This window comes from Camarhynchus parvulus, chromosome 1 (assembly GCF_901933205.1).
Source record: "Camarhynchus parvulus chromosome 1, STF_HiC, whole genome shotgun sequence".
Classification (NCBI taxonomy): Eukaryota; Metazoa; Chordata; class Aves; order Passeriformes; family Thraupidae; genus Camarhynchus; species Camarhynchus parvulus.
The window spans coordinates 115,119,441-115,139,972 of NC_044571.1; the positions used below are offsets into that span (position 1 = coordinate 115,119,441).

General features: G+C 44.9%; 1 protein-coding gene across 1 annotated transcript in view; it reads left to right on the plus strand.

Annotated features, from left to right (window-relative positions):
* The window catches only part of C2CD3 (C2 domain containing 3 centriole elongation regulator), a 33,652-nt gene that overhangs the window by 709 nt on the left and 12,411 nt on the right, over positions 1-20,532 (plus strand). Inside the window, 24 exon segments of the mRNA XM_030947934.1 lie at positions 266-394; positions 1,572-1,716; positions 2,114-2,171; positions 2,174-2,267; positions 2,938-3,144; positions 3,607-3,719; positions 4,385-4,503; positions 5,353-5,475; positions 6,223-6,302; positions 6,304-6,616; positions 6,882-7,033; positions 8,291-8,412; positions 8,415-8,479; positions 8,481-8,533; positions 9,207-9,343; positions 9,346-9,394; positions 10,715-10,912; positions 11,914-12,086; positions 14,121-14,241; positions 15,417-15,685; positions 16,048-16,137; positions 17,169-17,777; positions 18,532-18,837; positions 19,817-19,955. Of these exon segments, the coding sequence (XP_030803794.1) occupies positions 266-394; positions 1,572-1,716; positions 2,114-2,171; positions 2,174-2,267; positions 2,938-3,144; positions 3,607-3,719; positions 4,385-4,503; positions 5,353-5,475; positions 6,223-6,302; positions 6,304-6,616; positions 6,882-7,033; positions 8,291-8,412; positions 8,415-8,479; positions 8,481-8,533; positions 9,207-9,343; positions 9,346-9,394; positions 10,715-10,912; positions 11,914-12,086; positions 14,121-14,241; positions 15,417-15,685; positions 16,048-16,137; positions 17,169-17,777; positions 18,532-18,837; positions 19,817-19,955 (3,864 nt within the window).

A 20,532-nucleotide genomic window follows, 5' to 3' on the forward strand; every position in this document is an offset into this window, starting at 1 on the left:
GATTTCTTGGTTTTCCTCTGGAAAAATAGGAATATTGACTGTTGTTCTGTGATAACCAGAAAGCAATGCCATTGTCTTTGACAGTCAGTGATGCTATTGCAAACTCCATTTTCATTTCTTTCTGCACAAACTCTTTGTGTTAAAGTGGATTATTTTGGACTTCACAGAAAAACTGATAGACTGAATAATGGATTAATCTTGAGCATGCCTTAATGTCTTGATTGTTCCTTTTTCTGCTGTCTGTGCTTCCATTGCTGTTACCCAGGAGCCCAAAAGGCTTGAAGTCCGGTTTTGTGCCCGCTCCTGAAGATCCCCATCACTTTGGATCTGAAGTTTCAGGTCAGCAGTTTGACCTAAACTCCGAAGAAAGAGCAATTCAGTTGCTGTTGGGCAGGTGAGTGTGATGCACTGGAGGCTTCTGCAAAATTGTCCTTGTCTTCTGACCATTTTGAAAAGGTCTCTTGACCCTTCAAGTTGCCCACATTTTTGGGAATGTGACCAGTGACTTGTGTGCAAGTGATGGAGATGTTTTATAGCTCAGCTTTGGTGCTTTAATGATGTCCTGGATAGCTGCAAGCCCCTGGAAGTGATGTCAGAAAGATTAACCACAGTCTTTCATAAAACTAAGTCACTTAATAGTTGTAAGTGTTGTGGCCTAAAATGTTACATAAAGTAAGCACATGAAACAAATACCTTGTTTCTTGGGAGAGGAAACACTCTGTAAATTAAAAGGAATGAGAAACTGTAGTATTTTTAATCTTTCTCCAGATGTTAAATGGAACTTTTCCTCTCATTTTGTGTAGCAGGAGCATAAATGATGCTGCTGTTGTGTCCACATCTGCACCCTGAACACACAGCTTCTGGGTCAGACATGGTTCAGAATTTAAGCTTCATGTTTCTTGTGCCCTGCACTTATTTTTTCACTGTGGCTTATCAGTGGATAACACTGGAGTGTTGCAGATCATAAAATTATTTTAAGCTCATAGCACAGAGAAAACCCTTAAGCCAAACTAACCCCAGCTTGTATCTAAAGATAGTTGCATTTGCACCTACTCAGGATAGCTTGGAGGTTTTTTTTAATCAAAGTAAACTGTCCTTAGGTATCACTGGTATCTTAAAGCATTCCAGGAGTTACAAAGTAGTGAAGGGTAAGAATTTGAGGTTGATATTCATGGGTGTATTTTACAATGAAAATCACCAAGGTCTGGAGTCAGTTGCCCAAAGAGGTTGTGGAATCTGCAGCTTCCAAGACACCCAGAATCCAGCTGAACAACTTTTTATTTGCATTTCATTCCCTTTCAGCAGGGTTTGGGCTGAGTGATCTGCAGAGATCTGCTCTCACCCAGGCCGTCCATCACTTCCCACACACTGCTTTCCTCTGGGGGCAGAGATTTGTCCCCAGGGGACCCTTCAGGCTGGCTCCCAGACATGCTGTGTGAGCACAGGCTGCCCCTGGCTGGAGCCAGCACGGCCCAAATCCAGGATAAAACACTGTCCACATCCCTTGGGGACCAACTGCAGAACTTGAGGCCTGAGGTACTGAGGTGCATTTCTCTCTCTCGTGTCCACAGTGCTGATTTCTCCCCAGGGCAGCTTTGGGATGGAACAGGCTCCCTGTGGGATTCCCTCTCCCTTGGCAGCGAGGTGTATGACAGTGAGCTGGGGGATCCCCACTACGACCAGAGTCTGCTGGAGAAGCTCTTTTACACCACTCCTGTAAGTGGAGATCCAGAGGAACATGTGCCTTCCCTAATGTGCAGAGCAGGGAGTTGGCATGATCAGAAAAATGACAGTTTTCAGTATTTTAGAGCTGGATAAGCATTAAGTATCATACAAAAATGCTTGTGAGTACCTGTGTGTACATTGCATGAAATTAATATTATTAAAAGAATATTGTTAAGACTACAAAGTCAAGCACTGAGTTTGGAAATTGCTGCCATTGAAGCTGTCCAGGGAGACTTTTTTTTTTAAATCCCTGAAATTTTGATACCATTTTAATTGTTTCAATTGATGCAGTGCACAAGTTGTTTTCCATTTATGTATTGTGACCATTATGGAACTCTCTGTACAGTGACAATGAACTTCTTATTTATGTGCATTATTTCTGCTTTAGAAATCTGATTCCAGTTTGAGTGATTTCCTCAGTGATGATGATGTTAAATCCTCAAAAAAACATCCAAGATAGAAACTCTCAAAAAAGCAGCTCCAGTGATTCCACAGAAGGATTTTCATGCCTGTGGTCACAATGTGACAGAAACTAAACCCAGGTAGTTACATCAGTGACTTTTGTTTTACCTCATCTAAACTGCATTCCCTTTTTTTCATATGGAACCAATGAAAGTGTTCCTAAAGATCCAGTTATCAAGCATATCTTGTACAATACAGTTAATGTAAAGGTTTTGTGACTATTTTTATTTCCATTTTAGCTCCAAACAATTATTTCTGATTATTTTTCTGACTAACACTGCTGTTTTTACATCAGGTAAAATTCATATCCCCAGAGAAACCAACACAAAATCATTTGCAACTCAAGTCTTGCAAATGACACAAATGAGATTTAAAACTATGACAAAAATCCTGTTGCTGTTCCTCTGCAGCAGAGACTTGTCCTTGTCTATAACTGTATCATCTCCCTGCTTTTGTACATGGCATTACATGAGGCTTTTGTTTTTGCAAGAGTTAGCATAGGATTTTTTCAGATCAGCAATGTGGAACATGCACTTTCTGGGTTGTTTTTTTTTTCCCCAGTTATGGACCCCAGATATTGTAAGAGAATTACAGAGACCACCAAATTTGTTGTAAAAATATATTTTAAATGTATACGTTAGTGAACCTTGGGCAGTTTTTAAGTAACATCCCACCAAGCTACAATTCTCCATTCGTGTGGTCATGTCAAGAATGTTTCTGCAGTCCTGAACCTCATTTCTGTGTCTCCAGCTGCTCTGCCACTGCTCCTCCAGAAGACCGCAGGGAAACGTCTCTTCTCACATCCTTGGGTGCAGACAGGTTGGCATTGCTGCAGCGAGTACACCTGGCCAGAGTCACCATAGAAAGCCTGAAAATCCCTCCCGAGAGCATCCAGACCTCCCCCAGGAGGAAAGGTTTGCTGGGGAAGCCTCCACAGCCCATGTCTGTCCATAAGTGGTGAGGGGGGATTGTTTCTTCCTGCTTTGTTTGCTGTGCCTTCAGGGCAGATCTCCCTGAGCCCTCCTGTGTAGTGCAGCTTGCCCAGGCTCTCCAGGCTTCTGAGGCTTCTGCTCCTCTGAGGAAATTGTATCCCAACAAATTTCCAACTTGGGAAAGTTAGAGATGTGACTGATTTATCCTGATGTGGTCTCACTTCAGGCTGTGCCTTTCCTAGGGTTTTGGGGAGCTGCAGATGTACTTTGTGCCTGGCAGTACACTGAAAACAAAAGGGGCTGTATTGGAGGAGAATCTGGCACATAGATAATCTATGGAAGGAATTCATAGAATAGGTGTTTCAATTTTCCTAAAAACAGTGTTGCAGCCAGCTGTGAATCTGGAACTTGCCTGCTGTGCTGAGTTTCATGACTCATGTCAGATTCTTGGTGGATTGTGGTCACCCTCCCACTTTTTTATTCACAGCACCTTCTTTGTGGAGTACCACTTTCCTGTGAGGGTCTCCAAGGATGGCAGAGGACAGGTCTCCATAGCAACAGAAGCAATTCGAGTAGCCTCAAGTAAAATCACAGATGATGGTAAGAGCATTGTTTTTCCCCCTGAGATTTACTTCTGTTGACTCCGTCTAAAAATCACCAGATGATGGGAGAGAAGCCAAATGCTATTTTTTTTTTCTTCCAGGTGGGGAATTTTTTCTTTTTTTTTTTTCTTCCAAGATGTATTCATACTGGGATTTTCTGTTGGCTTCATTTGAACACAAAGCCAGTATTCTTTCTGCAATAAATGATTTAGTCCAGTTGTTTTCCCAAATAAATTTCCCCAGGTGTTTGTCTGCCTGAAAATATTAATGTATTTAGTAATTTATTAATTATTTTTGTTAATTATTTATTAGTTCATAATCTTAATTTTGTCCTGCTGGCCTCCTGCTCTTTGCTGGCCTTCAAAAATCCAACCTGAAAAGATTATAAAATAGAAAAAAAAATTTGTTGACTTTATGGGTGTTAATAAACAATGCAGAAATAAATGATGGTGTTTTAGTAGGCAGGGTTCTAACAGAGTTGGTTTATATTAATGTATTTAGTAATTTATTAATTATTTATTAATTAATAATCTTAATTTTGTCCTGCTGGCCTCCTGCTGTTTCTACAACAGAATTAAATGGAGATTGTGTTTCTCCCTTCCTAAAGAAAGTTTATTTATATCAGATAATTTTGGATATTTGTTTCTCCTCTCTTCCTTGCAGTGGTGAGGTTCCAGCAGCAGTCTGTGTTCCCTGTGTGGCTGGGGGGAAGGATGATGCAGCACTGGTGGGGCTCTGACCTGGCTTTTAAAATCTACATGAGAAAAAGCACACAGAAAAAGGTATTTACTACAAGTTGTTCCTTCTTTGTGTATTGGAAAGCAGAGGGATTCTTTGCATTTCCACTTCCCACAGGCACTCAGTGCAGACAGTCAGATGTTAGGGGGGAAATGACATGACACTGATTGCTGCTCAGGCTTCACAGAATCACAGAATATTCTGGGGGACCCAGAATGTCACCCAGCCCAGCCCCTGGCCCTGCACAGACACCCCAGCAATCCCACCCTGTGCATCCATCCCTGGGAGTGCTGTCCAAATGCTCCTGGAGCTCTGGCAGCCTCGGGGCCAGGACCATTCACTGTTCCAGGCTTGTCACTCCTGTCCCTTCATTAAAGGCTTTTCTGAGTTTGAGACTGGCAAGCAAAAAAAACTGTACTTCCCTCATCTTTAAGACTGTTATTTAAGCTGTGAAAAGCAGCTGTAACTTGTGCATTTTGGGGGAGAAAAGGTATATTTCTATCTGATAAGGTTATTTGCATAACCATCTGCCTGTGATGAAGATGGTGAGAGGGGTTAACTCAGCTTATGTTGTTTTAATCAACACCAAGATACTTGCTTTTTTTTAATGGGGGAGTAAATTGCATCCTTTCAGTATGGAAATTGTGCTCATTTACTAGCATTTAGGTTATTCAATTTTTGCATTAATCTGGAATTTTTACAGTAGGTTCCAGGAAAACTTGTCTTACTGTTCTAGTGAGACTTGAAATTGGAAGTAAAGGAGATTTCCCAAATCCCTGTTGGTACAACTGACGTTTTGGAGTGGGAGTGGGAGCCAGAAACCTTTTTTTTTTCCCAAAAATTCATTAAATCTGATAGAAATCATACAAAATTAACTCTTTGCCTACCCTCAGGCTGTGGCCATTGGCTCAGCAGCACTTGAGCTCCACAGGGTGATTGAGGCTGAGCTGCTCAGTGTCAGCTGGGACCTACCTGTAGAAAAAGAGGGAGATCACACACAAGTTGGGCCTCTAAAGGTATGTGTTTTACCATCTCTGCCTTGAATTGTTGCTAATTTTGGCTGCACACTCTTATTTTTAAATCCTCTTTTCTCTCCTTGTTTCAGTTTACGAGGTCTTAGATAAAAAGGTTCGCAAGACCAGTGTAAAATAACATGAGCCCCTTTTTTATTCCTTAGGGTTTTGGAGAAATAGTTTGAAACTCCTGCATGTCTAGGAATGTTGTCAATAAGCTGGGACTTGAATACAGAAACCACTCTACAGGCAAATTTTGAGTGGCATACATGCAGGGCTTGGAGCTTTGGGTTCTTCTTCACATGGGCAAAAGCTGAGGTCTCTCCTGCCATGGAGGCCTGGTCTTCCTCGTCCTTGTCACTTTTGGGATGATCTTCTCCAGCCAAGTTTCTACCAGTTTGCTCAGCTTCTGAATGAGAAGCACTGACGGTTTGAAAGGTGTGACAGTTCTGAGGATAAACAGCTCTCTGTGTTACCAGGTGAAGGGTTAAGAGTGGGGTGAGCTTTAAGGTCCCTTCCAACCCAGACCATTGAGTAATTCATCTGTAATTGTGTGGTTTTGCACTCCAGCCTGGACTTTATTTCTTAAAACTAGGTGTAGTTTGTTTTACAGCAGAAGCCGTAGCTTACAACCACCATAGTGCCTTGGGGTGAGTTCTGGAGCCAAAGGTGTGATGTGTTTTCCCGAGTTTCTGTTGCACGCCTGTTTCTGGCCGGGGCACATCTGGCCAGCTGTGCCTTGCCTTGCAGGTGTCCCTGCAGCTTGTGGCCAGCAGCGCTGCCAGGGCAGCCCCAGCTCCCCAGGGCCTGCAGGAGCCCAGCAGGAGGGGGAAGTGCAGAAATCCCTCTCTGCTCCACAAGGAGCCCCGAGGAGCGCCAGGAACCAGGAGCAGGCGGCAGGGATGCCGCGCAGCCGCCGCGCCCAGCCTGGGCTGAGGTGAAGCTCATGGCCCCAGCTGAGGACCAGGGCTTGCTGCTGCTCGTGCTCCTGATGGTGCCTGATGGAAAGGACTTCACTGCTGAAGGCTCTGGGCTCCCCAGTCCCTGCAGTGTGTATTTGAGCTGCAAACTGCTCGGCACTGAGGAGGCAACGAGATCCACTGTCGTCTGGGGCACGAGGCAGCCTGCCTTTAATTTTTCTCAGGCAAGTGACATGTTCTCCATCTCCCACTGATGGAAGTGTGGTATTCCCCACTGACAAACACATTTCCTTGTTAAGTTACTTTTTTATGTTTTATGCATAGAAACATCTCTGCTTGGCTCTGTTGAATGCACATTTGATTTTTAACTTCTGTCTCCAAAAAGCACAATTCTGTAGACTGGAATAAAGTAGATTTACCAGAATGCTCTGTACTTAGCCAATACTTTCCAGTTTATTCTGTGTACTAATTCTGCTTTAAACCTTTCAGGTGATGCCTTTTTCATTGACCTCCAAACACTTGGAGGGGCTGAAGAACAATGTCATGATTATTGAAGCATGGAACAAGCTGGGAAGCCCTGGCTCTGACAAATTGCTGGGATTAGTGAAACTCCCTGTGCAACAGTTTTACATCTCGTTCAAGTAAACATTTTTTATTTTTAAATATCCTAGCTCTTAGAGAAAAGTCAGTGGTGCTTTTGTGTGAGACCCATTTTTTCATTGGGCATTTTTGCCCCCTGGAAATATCCTGTAGCCCTTTCCTACAGTGAGCAGGGTGTGAGTTACACTGTCCTTGTCCAGAAGTACAGACAGAGTGTGACAAATAAAGTCACTGTGGTGCATCAGGGTTGGTGCCTGCTTAACCTGTGGTCCTGTGATGGAATAAAACTAGAAGAAATCAAAGTGACTACACAGGAGAATGAAGTGTGGCTTCCCATCAGTAATTTTCCAATATTGCGACTGGGTTTGCCCCTAATTATGCTCTGCAGAGATCCCATAGGGATGCTGTCCGTTTGCACAGCCTGAGTGTCAAAAAGTCTCCAAAACCTTCATATTTTAATTGTGTTCTTATCCAATGGGATTCTCCAGAGAGCAAAGAAAGTTCTTTGTTCTTTTTGGGTTTAATCTATTGGCCTCTTGTTCAGTTAAGTAATATACCTGCTTAAAATAGTTTAAAATGCTGGAAATACTGGTCAGAAGAAATTCTTCCTAACGCAAAGGATTTATTCCTTTTATTTTTGGTCAGACCTAGTGACATGTGGAAACCAGGTGGTACTGGAGCTGACTGGCCAATACTTTGTTAGTTATTACTGTGTCATTTGAATAATTTTTTTAGTCAGCCACTGTAGTCTATTTGTGTGTATCTTAGAATCCCAGAATGGTTTGGCTTGGGAGGGACCTTAAAGCCCATCCAGTGCCACTGGCACCTTCCACTCAACCAAGCTGCTTCCAGCCCCATCCAACCTGGCCTTGAATAACTTCAGTGTATGATTTTTACATCTTTCTGGGAGGCTGTCACTGTTCCCTCTTTTCTTCCATGCCCAAAGGCACGTAGCTATAATCACAGAAGTATCATATGGCTACAGGCTGTTGATGGGAGTCCTGTTCCCATTCATCCCTTCAGTCATAGATCTCTAGGCTGGTTCCTAGCTAAGGTGCTGTTAGGTTTTGGGAAATTGTCCTTTGTCATTGCTGGAAATAATTTCTTGCACCCAGCAGCTCATGGGTCTCTGCTGAGTGAAGATGGGATAGGAGACAAATTTCAGAGGAACGGAGACAGACTGGTTTTTATCAGCTTTGAAAATCCCATCTAAAATGTGTTCTGTGTGATGCTGCTCCTGCTTGGGTGGCTCATGCTCACGCTGGGGCTTTTTTGTTTGTTTTGGGCTTGTCCTGCAGGGATCCCAGGGTTTCCCAGCTGCTCCTGCAGGCTCAGTGCCCAGCGGTGGCTGTGGATGGCCTCGTGCCCGTGGTCGATGTTTTCACAGGCAGCACTCGCGGCAGCCTGAGGGTCACCCTGGCCATGGAGCAGCTGAGCAGATCGTGGCCCTGCAGAGGCTCAAATCTGAGGGGGGAATGGTGCCTCCAGGTCACACAGCGTCCTCCCCACTCCCTGGACCACCCAGCCACACAGCCCACACTGGGATTTACTCTTCAGTATGCCCCATTCTCGCTGTTCAGGATATGGCAGAAGGGTTTTAGCAGTGGGTTCCTTAATAGATGAATGATCCCCAATCTCTTCTTGGAGCTGTAGCCAATTTTGTTATATTCTGCAAATTGTACATAGAATTATATTGTTTATACTCTTTTTTTACCAGCTTGCTCTCACCAGTCTTGACTTTATGCCGTTTTTATTGCCTTGCATGGCCACTGTTTCTATCTTCATAAGTCCAGTAAAACCAAAAACAAGCAACCAGCAAAATTATAGAAAATACTAATTCTCACAGCCTTATTGTGGGGGTTTTTCCACTACCTTGGAGTTGGATAGGTAGGAACTTTTATGCATTTTATGTACTTTGCAAGAAAAAAAAATTCTTTCAGACTTTCAGTGTTTCTGTAAACTTTAGGAGGAAAATGGTAGATAGTTTTTCTGCCCCCATCTCAGGCTTCTTAGATTCCTATCACATGTAATTGTTTAGATTGGAAAAGGCCTCTATGCTCACTGAATCCAAGCACTAACCCAGCCCTGCCAAGGCCACCATTAAACCATGTCCCCAAATGTTACATTCACCTGGCTTTTAAGTGGGCAGCTTGTTGAAATGTTCCCAGATTCCTAAAGTCATCCTTTCATGTGGCTTCCCCTTTTTTTTTGTTGGCAGTTAGATCCAGGAGGGGCAGGCCTGATGGAGCACGTGTTTGAGATCCACGTGGAGAGTGTGAAGGGACTCACTGCCCTGCAGTCCACGGTCTGGGGAGAGGCTGACTGTTGCATCCAGTGCTATTTCCCAGGTCAGGGGCTGCCTGTGGGGCACTGCAAGGACCTGAACTGCATGAGGATGCTCAGTTTGTTTTATAGTTTTCCCCTTATTTAGAGCATTGCTTTAATTAAATATCATTTAGTCGTGTTCCCTCTGCCTAACTAAGAGGGGGCATGTTTTTCTGAGCTTTCAAGCAGCCAACACTTGTTTTCTTGGAAAAACTGGGCTTGGGCTGTGTCACTGGATTCAAAGCCTTGTTTGTCTGAGGCTGGTGGCAAGTTCCCAGTGGAAAAAGAGACCTCATTCCAAATCTCTTCACATGGAACCTTCTGTTACAGGTGCTAGAGGGCTGTGCCTGCTGGTCCAGCAAAGGTGCAGGAATGGGTCTGCAGGGAATAGGGAGGTTGGACACAGTGAAATTCAGCAAGGGCTTTACATGCACAAGCCTTTCAGGTGCTGGTTTTGCTCTCCACAGCTCCCTGACAGGAGAGTGCAGCCAGGTGAGGGTTGGGCTCTGCTCCCAGGCAGCAAGGGACAGGACAAGAGGAAACGGCCCCAGCTCATGCTGAGGGAGGCTTAAGTTGAATATCAGGGAAAATGTCTTCATCAGCAGGGTTATCAAGCCCTGGCACAGCTGGCCAGGGCAATGGTGGAGTCACCATCCCTAGAAATGTTCAGGAAGTGTTTGGATGTGGCATTGGGTACGTGATTTACTGGGGGCCATGGCAGGGCTGGGTGAACAGCTGGATTTGATGATCTTAGAGGCCTTTTCCAACCATAACAATTCTGTGGTTTTCATGGATACACCAACAGAAGAAATCCTTGGTTTGGATCACTAGGATTAACAGAATGGTTTAGATGGGAAGGGACCTTAAGTCCCATCCATTCCCACCCCCTGCCATGGCAAGGACACCTTCCAGTGCCCCAGGCTGCTCCAAGCCCTGTCTAACCTGGCCTTGGACACTTCCAGGGATCCAGGGGTAGTTCCAGCTTCTCTGGCAACCTGTGCCAGGGCCTCACCTTCCTATTGGGAGGAATTTCTTCCCAATATCCAATGTAAACCCACCATGTTCCAGATGATAAAAGAATATTTAAATAATTGTAATTGTGGGAAAGAACATAGTATTGTGTGCTTTGCATCAGCACTGAAAAATGCCAGGCAGTGAAAATGGTTGCATAGCAGCTGCTGTGGGATTTCTGTACTGCCTCTTCAGCTGCAGTGCCCAGCCTGTGGCTCATGGGGTCATGGGGCTGCAGGGATTGCTTGTAACAACTTTGTGAAGTGGAGCTCAGAAGAGCAAGCCTTGTCCCAGGAGGGTTTCACTCCCTGTCCATGGGTCCTACCTCCTGAAGGATTACAAGCAGAAAAAGATGGAAAGCTGCAATTCCAACCATTTTTAACCAGTTCTGCTTGACTTCTAGGCATCACATTAAAGCCATTTAGAACAGCTACCACTTTGTGTGTCCCTGATCCCATCTTCAATGATGAACATCATCATTGCCTGTTGGTTCCTGCTGATGTCCCAGTCCAGAGGCTCCTGGTCAGTGCATTTATGTCACCAGGAGCAGCAGGAGGAGGAATCCAGTTTGAAGTCTGGTGCAGGTACAGAACAATGTCTTATTCTTTGTAGGTAGCACAGCAGTACTGATAGAGGTACATCTGATCTTGAAAAATCTCTGGCTCTGGAATGGATATTTCATCATATTATTTAATAATAGCTAAAAAATAAAAAGGTAAGCTCATCAAGATTTGGTGATGACTATTTGTACTTAAAACCTGTGAGCCTTATTCCCCACCAAGAATCCTAATTGCTCCTTTTTATAACTTAAAAAGTGTGTGTTATTAGTTTGCTTTCTTCCATCTTTTAATCAGCATAACAATCTAAAAGTAGTTTAAAGGCTTGACACATCTAAATTTTACTTAATAGCACCCTGAAAGTATAATTTCATTGTGCTGGATTTGCTCTTTTCCCTCATACAAATCACTGAGTACAAGAAATAATAAATAGTGTTTTGTAAATTCAAAATGTTTCTTTGGCTACTGAAGCTAATTATTAGTAATGGAGAGCAGAAGCCATGAAGACAAATAGCTTTAGAAAAAGATAATCATCTGTTCATTCTGCAGTTAACAAATCAGGCTTTTTAAAATTTGCAAAGTCACATCAGAATTACTATGAGCTGTTCGTATGATACAGTGCCAAAATTTGTTTTAGGATGAAGCTGAAGCCAAGTAATGCACTAAGAAAAGGTTTAGAGTCATTTTTTTACACTCACAATCTGGTACCTCAAATCTGTTCTGCAAGAGCATTATTTTCATTTATTAATGAGAAGTGATAGCAGAGAATATTTGGTGCCAGATCCTTCTCTTGTTTTTCTTTGGGATGCCAACTTTTAGTGGAGTTCTTGCTTGTTGACTTGTTAGGACTAGTGCAAGTATGTATTTGTAGCATTATCTGCTTAAGCACTTAGTGATTCTTTTCTTCAGTGGAAATACATTTATTTTTCTCCCTTAGCTGGGGAGGCTAATTAAGCTTTGAGGACACTCAGAGTTGACTTCTGTGCAGTTTGAGAGAAATGTTGATGCTGGTTTTTGTGTCCTACCAGGTATTATTACCCAAATGTCAGAGACCAGCTGGTTGCCAAAGGGGCCCTGCCTTTGTCACGGCTCTGTGCCATGGTGACTCTGCAGCACCGCGAAGAAATAGGGATTCAAACTTTTAACCTTCCCTTGGTCCCCCGGAGTGATTCCTCAGAGCAATTTCATCTGCGGTCTTCAGGTGAGCACAGCTTGTGGGCTTTGCCTTCAGGGGGTAAAGCCAGGCTCAGCTGAGGAAACCTCTGAGCAACAGAACAGTATTTTATGGTGTGTTAGCAAAGGACAAAGGAAATGACCTCAAGTTGTGCCAGGGAGATTCAGGTTTGATATTAGGGAAAATCACTTCCCCCAAAGGGCTGTCCAGTCCTGGCACAGGCTGCCCCAGGCCATGGTGGAATCCCCATCCCTGGCAGGATTTAACAGGTGTGTGGATGTGGCACTTAGGGACAGGGAGGAGTGGTAGCCTTGGCAGTGCTGGAGGAATGATTTGTCTCCATGATTTTATGGGTCTTTCCCAGCCAAACCAGTTTTGATTCTGTTTAAAGTTCTGTCAAATTCTATAAAAGTCTGTTTGCCTCCAGGGCAAATAAAAATAGGGATTTGCATTAGCAATTGAAACCAACCAGGAGTGGTTTTCCTCCCAGCTTTCACTAACACCATAATGAGTAAAAAATTAGTGATTAAACAGGGGAAACCCTCAAACTGTCAAAAAATTGCGAGTCAGCCCCCAGGCTTGCAGTGCTCAGGGTTGGCCACAGGAGGGCGACACTGCGGCCTGCAGTATTGGGGTGCGGCCACGGGAGGGCGACACTGCGGCCTCGCAGCCTGCAGTACTGTGGCGCGGCCACAGGAGGGCAACTGCGGCCTCGCAGCCTGCAGTATGGGGGCGCGGCCACCACAGGAGGGCGACACTGCGGCCTCGCAGCCTGCAGTACTAGGGCGCGGCCACAGGAGGGCAACACTGTGGTGGTCTTCACAGGGGTCCCAGGACAAGGGAAGAGATGAGAATCTTGACTGCATGTTTCAGAAAGCTGATTTATTATTTAATTATTTTATTTATTATTTTATTATTTATAGTAAAAAAAATTATATATTAAAACTACACTAGAAGAATAGAAGAAAGGATTTCATGAGAAGGCTAGCTAGGAATAGAAAGGAATGGAATGATAACAAAATATTGTGACTGACCAGAGAGTCCGAGACAGCTGGACTGTGATTGGCCATTAATTAGAAACAACCGACATGGACCAATCAAAGATCCACCTGTTGCATTCCACAGCAGCACATAACCATTGTTTACATTTCGTTTCTGAGGCCTCTCAGCATCTCGGGAGAAAAAAAACTCATGAAAGGATTTTTCATAAAATATGTCCATGACAGGCTTATTTTATTTATTGCAGTGCTGGGTTATAGTAAAAAAAGGCTTATATATTAAAACTACCCCATCTTGCAGTGCTAGATTTTGTCCACACGAGGAGAAGACTAGCTAGGTCTTGCAAGGCTGGAATTTTGTCCAAACGAGGTGACTGACTATGGGCCTTGACTTGCAGTACTGTGATTTGTCCACACGAGGGCGAAACTATGGGCCTTGACTTGTAGTGCCACCTTTTGTCCACAGCAGCACACTATGGGCATTGTTTACATTTGTGTTTTGTCCACACGAGGGCCTCTCAGCACTATGGGCCTTGAAAATGCAGTACTGCGTTTTGTCCAATATGGGCATGACACTATGGGCCTTGACTTGCAGTGCTGCGTTTTGTCCACAGGAGGGCGACACTGCGGGACCCCGACTTGCAGTGCTGCTGTTTGTCCACAGGAGGGCGACACTGCGGGCCTTGTCTTGCAGTGCTGTGTTTTGTCCACATGAGGGCGACACTATGGGCCCTGACTTGCAGTGCTGCGTTTTGTCCACACGAGGGCGACACTATGGGCCTTGACTTGCAGTGCTGCGTTTTGTCCACAGGAGGGCGACACTGCGGGACCCGACTTGCAGTGCTGCTGTTTGTCCACAGGAGGGCGACGCTGCCTCCCAGCTGAAGCGCGACCTCTTGCCCCACCAATCTCAGTGGATTTGTGGATTTATCTTTTCAGAAAAATACTCATTAATAGAGTAGGTTTTGTATTAATAGGTATAGCTGAATATTGAGTGTGTTGGATGTATGTACATTAAGGGCTGAGCATTTCTTTCCTTTCTTTCTTTCTTTCATTAATCTAGGTTTGCTCAATGTGAGTGTGAGGTACCAGCAATCCCTGAAAACAGCAGCTGGAATAACTGCTCAAGCTGTTTCTCTTTCTGTACAAATACACCGGGCAGCTGGTTTGCAGGCAGCAGCCAGGTAAGGCCTAATTCAAAAAGAACCAGTTTTCACTTTAAACAGCCTTGTCTGGAGGCAGCAGGCTGAGGCATGAGATTAGATCAAATTCTTACTGGCCAGTTTTCCATCTGCAGGGACCAAGATTCCAAGTAGGTCCTGCTCTAAAGTGAAAATAACTTTATAAAGACCATCAGCAGCTATTCTGCTCCGTGAGGCTGCAGTACAGGGTGGTAGCATTTCTTCTGCAGAAGGATGCAGGTCAGAAGGACATGTTTTCCTAGATTTCCAACTTTTTTTTTTTACACTAATGACTGATACAAAAACTGGCTGATATAAGATGGTACCTATTTGGGCACTGGTTCTGGTGTTGCTGATGCTGTTTAAAAACTAGCTGGGTTTGTTTTCTTGCATTTCACTGTGAAAACCTCAGTAAACTGACCAGGAAATGAAACATGTTCCTTTCCACCTTAAGGCTTCTGCTGCCAGTGTGTGGTATCAGCTGGACTTAGTTCCAGAATATGTGATTTTCCAGAGTCAGGAAAGGGCTAGAATAGAGGGAGTCAGTTCCACAAGAGAAGGATGGCTCCTGGCATTCCAGAGCCATTGCCTGACCCTTTCTCAGTGTTGCTGTGAGACCCTGGTCCATCCTAATTCAAGCAGATCCTGAAAGGTGAGGATCACTGTCGTATGGTGCTTGGAGAAGTCAAAGGAATTGAATGACCTCAGACCCCTCATCCTTCAGGTGTATGACCTGAGTAATACCTGGGTCTGGTTTATTGTAAATTATTCCATTTGCTAATTTCATCTCCTTTTGCTGGTCAGTTTTGGTCTGTAAAAATAATCTGGCCTGGCCTTTGGCTTCTTTCTGGAGCAGGTTCTCAGGGAAGTTATTCTACAGTACAGTGTGTCCTTAAAGGTGCTGAGTACTTTCTCAACCACAAATGAGAGCACAGCCACCAGTGATGAACTCATCTCACTCATCTCATCATTTCATATCTGTCCCTAGTATGTTCAGATAGAAAGAAAAGATGCAAATGCTATGCAGCCAGATGCCACACGAATTTTGACTCAGAACCTTCGCTGTTAGTCCCATCTTTTCACCTCTGTTTAAGCCTGTTGGTTCCTAGATTCCTCATTCATTATCTGCATTCTGTTCCTTCTTTTCTTTTCTTCCCCCCCCCCGCCGTGGGCTGCAGGGCTGTGGCCCAGAAGAACCCCTCTGTGCAGTACCATGCAGGGGTGGGAGTGAACGCCTACGTGTGCGCGCTGCCGTCCTTCCTGCCGCCGGCGCAGGCGCGCCGCACCCGGGCCGTGCCCTGCTCCTTCTGCCCCGAGTTTGGGCATCACCTGCACTTCCTCTGCCATCTCAGCACTCAGAAAAGCAGTGGAGAAGCCTCTTCTCTGGGAGAGCTCTTGGAGTCTGGCAGTATTTTTTTCTCAATCTACCATCAGAGCACCAAGTCAGGTAAGGACAGCAGGGGTGATTGCAAGGATTGAATACTGGTGCAGAAGTCCCCTTAATTTTAGTATAGAAAAGAATACTCATAGAATAATGGAATGGTTTGGGCTGGGACTTGAAAAACCCCCTGCAATGAGCTAGGCCATCTTCCAGCAGGTCAGGTTGCTCAGAGCCCTGTGCAGGGAACTCTGCAGTTGCAAATAGGTGTAACTACCTGAATTGTCTTTGGGAGAGACTGTTCCCCTTGTGCAAAGAGTTTTTGAACCTCCCAGTGATCAAGATCACCTCTTACCAGCTGCCCTCCAGTCAGTCACTTCTAAACCTTACCTACCAGTTGGGTGTATTTACAAAATTATTTTATTTTCCAGGCACTGACAAACTGGCTGACAGAACATCCAGAGATTATCTTCTTGGGACAGTCACGATCCCAACCAGAGACCTGCTGACAAGGAGATCAGGTAACACAGCAGTGCTGTGCTGCTGACACTCTGTGTAAATGCTACTGCAATTCCTTAAAACTGTTATATTCCTGTTTTAGGGGGCTTGTTTTGGTTTTGGGGGGAGTTTCTGGGCTTTTTTAGACCAGAGTTCTTTGAGGTATTCCCCATGTGTTCAGTAAAAATCCTGTATTAGGAAAGGCACATAAAGGTTGTTTGAAAATCTGGTTTTGGGGTGTAGGATGGTTAGTGGCTGAATGAATATTCTGGGGCTACTGTGAATCAATTTAACTCCATGCCAGCTGAAACCAGCACCTAAAATCCTTAGGACTTTATTCAGTGCTGTTTATTTTCTAGGTTGAAAATCCAAAGAGGATGTCAAGCCATAAGTTGCAGTGTTTAGTGCAAGACCAGTGACTGCTTTTCAGATGTCAAAGCTGGAAACAAAAGGCTTAGATAATTAGGATGTAGTCAGATTAACTCTTTTTTTTTTTCCTAACTGTGTGTGAAGTATCTCAGTGCTCCTTTTGGGTCCCTTCCACTTGAGAAGATTCTGTGAAATTTCTGTGAAAAAAATTATTCACATATTTGTCCACTAATGATCTCCTGTATCTAGTACTAGTTTGGGGTTATTATACCCTGTAATGATGATGTTTTTATTATTGCCTTGGTTATTTCTGCTTTAATTTCAGTGAACTTCTCATTTTCTTCAGCCCAAAATTTGGAGGTTGTTTTTAATGGGAAGGGAGTAGGAAAGAAATGAGAACCCATAATTTTAAAATTGGGCATCCCAGGGATATAGTGTCATTGTAAAATGGGTGTTGTTAGTGAAGTGAAGATCCTTTGGGATCAGAACTGCTACTGAGGTTTTTAGAAGGCCAGGAACTTGCTGCCATTTCAGATTAGAAATTATTTATTAAAATTCCAAATGAGAAGTAAGCTCTAGGTTTCTTTGGCATTCTGGTCCTTGGTTGGTGACCAGAGGGGTGACTGTTCTTCAGTGGCATTTTTGGGAAGCTGGGACGAGTCTAACAGGCCCTTTCCTCCCGCAGGTGTTTCAGGCTGGTTCCCAGTGAGCCTCTCCGAGGAGCCGCTGTCCCCACACTGCTCCAGCGCCCTGCAGGCCGTTGTGGGAGGGCTGGAGCTCTCTGTGGCCTTTGCCCACCAGGGTGACAGGGAGCGCGTTCTGGAGGCTGCCAGGCTCCTGGGCTGGAGCAGCGAGGAGCTCCACGAGGACAGCGAGGACTGGGAGCAGAGTGCCAGCCCGGTGGCCGTGACCATCTCCACGCCCCGGCTGTGGCTGCCCCTGCACTGCGTGCTGCTGGCAGGGCAGGCACACCTGCACAGGAGCACCCACTGCTACCTCAGGTACAAACTGTACAACCAGCAGCCCACCTGGACGTGGCTGCGGCGGCCAGAACTGAGCGACGACGCCGAGAGCGTCACCGTGAGCTTCAGGAAACCCAGCAAGGTGACTCTCAGAAGGAGCCAGGGGCTGCTGTGGTTCTTCAGGGAGGAGAAGTTAGAAATCCAGGCGTGGTGGGCCTATGGCAAGGAAAATGAGGTGGAAAGACCCCTGGACACAGATCGTCTCATTGGATCTGCCTACGTCGACCTGGCAGCGTTGGCAGAGCGCTCCAGGAGAACGCTGAGTGTCAGTGGTGAGTCCCTGAAACACAGGATCACATTCCATTCCTCCCTGCTGGCAATTTAACGTGCTTCCTTCCCTAGTCACTTTAAACAAAATGTTCATGGCTTTTTGTCCTGCACAGAGTCCCAGGGGGTTGGGGTTGGAATGGATCTCTGGAGATCACCCAGTCCCACCCCCTGCCCAGGCAGGGTCACCTGCAGCAGATGACACAAGAACGCATCCATGTGGGTTTGGGATGTCCCCAGAGATGGAGACTCCAGCCTCTCCCTGGGCAGCTGTTCCAGGGCTCTGCCCCCTCCATGGACATAAGTTCTTCCTCACACTGAGGTGGAACTTGTGTTTTAGTTTATGGTTTCTGTTGTCTACATGGTACTCATCAGCTCTGTGGATCGATAAGCTTTTCTTTTAGATACACTACCAGAGTTAAAAGAAATTTTTATGCAGGGTATATGTTGTATTCACCATATATGTATCTAAAATTACGCAGAGTCACTGTTTCCAGGGCTCTCAGGAAGGTGATGTGCCCTAATCTGAGTTACTGGGGGAAAATGAAGGTGTACCAAATCTGGGGGATTGGTCGTGGTTTTTAATGTTTCCAAGCTTGTACTTCTGGGTGGTAACTCACATAGAAATTACACTGGGAATCAAAATTTGTTCTGCTGGGCTCGTGTGAGGTCTCTGCAGGAATGAGCTGCAGCAGCTGCTCTCCAAGCCCCTACTGTTCCCGTGGCTCAGTTCCTGGCTGCCTGTGCCCTCTCCTGCAGGCGTGTATCCCCTGTTCAGAAGCAATGCTGCAGACCTGGCAGGAGCCGCCGTGCGCGTTCACGTTAGCCTGGCTCCTCCCGCCCTGCCCAGAGCTCCCTGTGCTGAGCAGTGCAGCAGCAGCAGCGAAGGTGAAGGCACAGGGGACAGCCCTGCTCTGGGCCAGCAGCTCTCTGACAAGCAGCAGGTGGATGTTGAGAGTTCAGGGATCACCAATGGCCAGCCGCAGGAAGAGGACGTGGTGTTTCTGGAAAACACAGTTGCTGTCAGTATCCTCGTGGAGAGAGCAATGCACCTAAGTTTAAAAGGTAACATCTCACACACACACACACACCCTTCCTCTTCTGTCTTTCCTGCCTGTCTTTTTTCTTTCTGTGTTTTCTGTTTCTTTGTTTCCCTCTGAGATCTGTTCCTACTCCAGCAGAGTGAATGGCAGGGAGGAATTTTTAACTTGGCTTCGTGGTGTTGCAGCCCCAATCACTGTGTAAGTACGGGGGAAGCAGGAGGCTGAACCACACAGCCTATCCTCCTGAATAAACTCCAAAATATAAATAAATGCTACCTGTTAGGGATGACAGCTGAATTCTGAAATTAGGCACCATCTGAATAGCTAAACTCCAGGTTAAGCACTGACTGAATAACTGAACCCCAAGATGCCCCTGTCCCACAGACTCCTAAATTAGCACATAATAAATCTGTAAAGCTGGCTCGCTGTACTCAGCTTTTGTTCCCCTGATAACACAGCTAAGAGTCAAATGCAAGCCATGATTTAAGGGTATGTACTTCTAAAAGAATCTGAGCCCTGCAGATGGATTTTTATAATCATTCTAGAATCTTCTGGAATCCATAGTCTTTGAAAAACTGGTGTAATTTTGTTTATTATTGCAAAGGTTTTGATGATATAAAGGAGGTTTCTTTTGAGCATTGCAGAAATATTTCAATATTTCTGTCTTGCAGCATGAGGAGTCAAGCACTGGAATAGGGTCCTCAGGACCTGGGTTGTATTCCTAGCTTTACTTCTGACTTCTTAGATGATCTTGGGGAAATGGGTTTTCTGTTTCTCCCATGAATATTCCAGTTTCTGCTCTGTGAAAGGTTCATGTAATGTTTGCTTCCATTGTAAATATAACGTGCTGTCAGCTCCACCAGTGAAAAGGAGTATTTGCTAGATGGTGGATTTCTTTGCCAAGGGTGTGGTCTTAATTGCTGAACTGCCTTTAGATTTTCTTGTTGTTGTTGTTGTTGTTATTAATTAAAAAATCTGTATTTAATTCTCTGTCATTTCAGGAAGTCCCTTGACAGAGCGTGAAGTGGCAGCCCCCAGCAGCTGTGTGTCATTTGCTGTGGCTGGAGCAGATGCTCCACTCACCACTCCAGTCATAGCAAATACAGACTCACCAGTCTGGGACTTCCAGCAGCAAGCAAGGTGAGAGATGGGATTCACACGCACTTCCACATCTGACAGCCAGGCAGGTCTGAAAATATGTGTGGCTTGGGGTTTTTTAGCTCAGACCTGGATATCTGAGCCTAAATTAAAAAAGATTAATTGACTGCTTCAGGGAACCTCGGCAGTCCAAGTCATACATGGCAGTATTCAGGAATTAACCTGTGTGATCCAATCTTGTGTCTCCTCCAGTGTTTTAAATCTGAGTCCCTTCAAAGAACTTAAAAACTGTTCTGCATTTAATACTTCATTTTTACATTTGTTTATTTTTTATTTCCAGCACTGAACTTTAAACATTACAGCTTTGAACCATAAGCCCAGTGCTTTGCTGTCACTGTGTTATTGAGTCTGAAATAAACTATTCCTATATTTCTGCTCCCTCACAATTTCTTTGCCCTATCTTTTAAATGTACAGCAAGAGTGAGGAGAGGGGAATACTTCTTGAATAAGCAGAAGCCCAAACTATGTAGAGATGTGTTAGACTTTGAGGCTCAGTAATTTTGGGGTTTGTTTTGTTCCTGCCCCCGTCAGTACAGGAAGAAACTTGTTTGTCTGGGTA